The 4,268-nt window shown below is 39.8% G+C and overlaps 1 protein-coding gene across 1 annotated transcript; it reads right to left on the reverse strand.

Moving 5' to 3' along the window:
• Nucleotides 1-971: 971 nt before the first annotated feature.
• On the reverse strand, nt 972-1,880 carry LOC122046048. The gene has a single exon (XM_042606541.1). The coding sequence runs from the start codon at nt 1,618-1,620 to the stop codon at nt 1,177-1,179; it is 444 nt and encodes a 147-aa protein (XP_042462475.1). The 5' UTR covers nt 1,621-1,880; the 3' UTR covers nt 972-1,176.
• Nucleotides 1,881-4,268: the final 2,388 nt, after the last annotated feature.

The following is a 4,268-nucleotide window of genomic DNA, read 5'->3' on the forward strand; positions in this document are numbered from 1 at the left end:
ACCCGTTCGATCCAAACTCAAGCTTACAAATTTGCAAGTTCATGGTGCATCTCTGAGTTCATAGAGCGTTGCATTCATTATAAACTAACTATTCTCAATGATCACTTTAGCCACTTCATGATTTACCAAACTACAACATGACATTGCAATGGTACGATGTATAGTGTGATTAGTAAGGATATGTTGGCTCAAGTGAAATCCTCTTAACTGGATTCATAAGACTCGGTTGCACACAACCATGCACGCCGACAAAGACACAACTTCATCTCGTGCTCCATCACGAACCCTAGCAAGGTTAAACTCAAGATAAGCCATTAGCTTTGGAATAGGCAAAGCCTTGGCTACAACTACAAGACAACATAATGGTAGGAAGCATTGATGGCAACAGCTGGCTAATTGGATTATTGACTAAGAATCTAATCATCATTATTAGCATTCAACCACCAAACGCTGCAACAATACAATTCTCCAAACTGCCCCGGTAATCAAAGGATAAATTTAAGGTTGAATCTAAGATACGGAACACTGTTGAGGATTTTTCCTCCAGTAAAAAGTAGATCTACAAACACTGATCACTTCAGGCACTTCAAGATTTACCCTATTTTCCAAACTTAATTGACCGACTGGATCGGTTATCTCGAGGATTAATCGATTTGGAAAGCTCTAAATATTAATACTATTCACCAAACTTAATTGGAAGGGTTTTCCCTTCTTGTCTGTCCTCTATAATTGAAGCAATCCCATTAATAATCTCCAAGTCCAACTCATGCCTCCACACCTGTTCAGACAATTTGGAAAACAAAACAACATTTTTGGAATGCAATCAACACACAAACAGTGCCTTGGGTGATTTTGAACTAGATCATGATATACTTTAATTAAGGGTTGAAATCATTGATGAGTGAACAGAACAATGACTTAGAACATTGCTTGTATTATGGAGAGAAAGAACTAGCATAAGATCTCATAACTGGTCAAAATTTCTTTCTTTTTTTATAAATTTTTTTGATCTGAATATTGATTCATTTATTTCTTGCGAAAGTTGATTAAGAAGCAAAATGGTTGCTAAACAATGGCTAGTCTTATTTGAGTACAAAGGTTGAAGCTTGGGTTCCGGCGACTCCTTCTTACGCTTACCTTCGCTCACCTTCGTGTTTTATTTGCGGTGGCGGAGCTTCACCGGGCCGCTGTGGAGAGGTAGCTGCTCTGCCGCGCGAGTGACCGGCGGCTGGGGGTGCCGCCGCCCTCTTCCACATCCCGGCGAGGGCTGCTCGGCGTGGCCCGCGGCGAGTCGAGGCTCCGGCGGAGGAGCTGACGCATGGCGGCGATCATGGGCTCCGCGGTGTCGACAGGCGGACCGGCGGCGCGGAAGCTCTCGGAGAAGCTCATGTGGCGGCTGAGCGCCTCCTCGGTGGAGATCCACCTCCCGGCGCGGCCGATTTCGTCCTCGACCGCCTCGCCGCAGAGACCGCACACCCAACGCCCGCCGAACCGCTCCCGGACCGACTCGACGTACTCCGGCGTGCAGTCCTCCGTCAGCCCGCAGCACGCGCACGCCGCCGAGATGACCTCCGTCCGCGTCTCCGCCTCGCCTCCTCCGGGCCACGACTTGTCCGACATCCCTAAAAATCCGACCTTTGACCACGAATCGAGAACCCCGGAACAAGAGAAACCGGCGATCGGAATCGGAAAATATCCAGGGGGAAAAGGTATAAGGTGGGAACTTTATTGGAAGACGAAGCAAACAGGAAGCCGGCGATTACGATGCCGCTCTCCTCGCCCGAGGGAGGTGGCTGCTCGAGAACGGTGCCGCCTCCGATGGCGGCGCCGCCTCGCCGGAAGGAGGAGACCTTATTAGAATCCGGAAGCGGGGATTGAAGAAGCGTAGGTAATATGTGAAAGGAATAGGGCATTTTATTTGCTATACAAAATTTCACTTTGCTCCTAAACTTTTCAAACCTTTTCAACTTCTGCCCTAGACGTTCAAAAATCACATTTTTTCATTCGTTAATTTGGAGGGTTAAGATGCAGTTACATTGAGAAATTCTGAATTTCAGGGGGCGTAGTAAAATTTTCTCGGTTTGTTAATTACGTGGGATGACGAAGAGAGAGGAGAGGCCAATGATTGGGGGCAATGCATTGGGCCCACACGGCGGGATGGGTACACGTCAGCTGACCGATCCAGCTGGACATATCTGTACGGATCCCACACGGTAATAAATTGACTCTGATTAATCATTTTTGTGTAAAAAAAAATGATAAATTACAAGTTACTCACTTGAGAAAATGAGAGTTTTATATATACAAAAATTTTAACATTTTACTAAACATACGCAAGTTTCGATATTATCGAAATCAGAAATTCTACTTTTATATTATTCAAATCACTTATCATATCTCTAAAATACTCCCCTCTTTCTCGATGATCAATAAGGAACTTTGAACGAAACTAGTTAACAAAATTATAGAACTCTAAATTATTATATTCTTTTAAACCTTTCTGAATGTGTGTGTATATACCTTGAATATCCATAGAATATATTGACATAAAAATTTTCCATCGGTATTTATCGACAGAATCTTATTTTCGTTAGAATATACTGACGGAATCGTATTCCGTCGGTATTTTGCAATGGAAATGGGATTCCATTGAGAAATTATCATAGCTAGGTGGATAATTAAGGAGCTCTACTGATGGAATGTTATTTCCATAGGTATTTTTTTTGATAGAATTATATTTCTGTCGGGAAATATTGACGAAACCACATTTCGTTGATAAGTCCAATTGAAAAATTAGGATACAATCTTGATTTTTCTTATGTGCACGACTTCTTGATCGACTGCTAGCTCACAATTGTCGACAGCGAGCTTGGTTGCAGTTGGTAACATGGTCGCCGCTGGCAACATAGGTGGCGGCTTGGCCGACTGCCAGCTTGCGATCGGTAGCTTGGCCGATTGTAGCTTGGGCGACCACCAACTGTTGGCCGCGAGCTTGTTTGCGGCTAGCAGCGTGGCCAACCGCTAGCATGCAACCGACAGCTTGGCCGGCTGTGAGCCTGCTGCCACTAGCTTGGTCCTATTGCCCACCAACTTGCAATTATAAGCTCGGCCTACCGCCAGCTCAGGGCTACAAGTTCGGTCCACCACAAGCTTAGCTGTTCCTTTGTTGTGATTGTTTATGATTCATTTTAGTTATTTTTTTATTTTGTAGTATACTGTATTTATTGCTCTTCTCCGGCTGGACAACTCATCTTCATGTATAATTTATTAAACAATACATATATGTTATTTGACATAGTTGAATTAGATGTTAGTTAAATTATTATTTTGATCTATAATATGATATAGTCATTTTGTTATTTTAGTGTCGGTATATTTACATCTATGTTAATTTTAGAGCTCATTATCTTTAGTTGAAACATGAAAGATAGTGTCTTATTTGAAATCTTGGTATCTAGGTTTTTTGTGATTTAGGTTGATACATACTACAAGTTCAATATATAGGAAAACAAATTATATTTTTAATTCTCAATTTAATAGTTTTAGCAGCCCATATACTTTATAACAAATTGTATGAAATTATATTCTCATTAGGTAACAATGTATATAAACAAAGCTTGGATGTACAATCAATTAGAAAATGAATTTATTAGAGATGATTTTATTATTGAACTTAAACAGTTTGTGAATTTTACTAAGATTTATCCATAATGTATGAATGATGTTGAGTTATAGTGTTCATGTAATCATTACAAATGTAGAAATATAATATTCCGTGATGAAGATACCGTGAAAGTACATATATGTAGAAATAGTTTTATGCCAAAATACTACAATTGATACTATCACTAAGAGTCTTATTTGTATGAACCAATTGGACATTATGGTGGTTCATCATCTGGCACAACTATTACTACGCATGAATCATCAATTAATGATATTACAATGTAATAAATGGTTCACGATGCGATGAATGCAAGTTGATTATTCCAATATAGATGAAATACCAACATTTGAATATTAGCAATTATATAAAATGTTAAAAGACTAATAAAAAAGGAATGTGGTAAGATATTCCTTCTAGTCATTCTTAACTATCAGCTATTGTAAAGTTATTGAATATGAAAGTAGAACATCATTTTTTAGAAAAATATTATGATGACATATGTCAATTGATGTCAGAGTTGCTCAATGTTGATAACATAATGATTGATAGATTCTACAATACAAAAAAAAATAGTTAGAGGTTTAGTTTATCTATAGAGAAA

This window comes from Zingiber officinale, chromosome 2B (assembly GCF_018446385.1).
Source record: "Zingiber officinale cultivar Zhangliang chromosome 2B, Zo_v1.1, whole genome shotgun sequence".
NCBI lineage: Eukaryota > Viridiplantae > Streptophyta > Magnoliopsida > Zingiberales > Zingiberaceae > Zingiber > Zingiber officinale.

What these genes read in the sequence shown, in the direction of transcription:
- LOC122046048 (XM_042606541.1), bottom strand. Translation starts at nt 1,620, where the DNA reads ATGTCGGACAAGTCGTGGCCCGGAGGAGGCGAGGCGGAGACGCGGACG.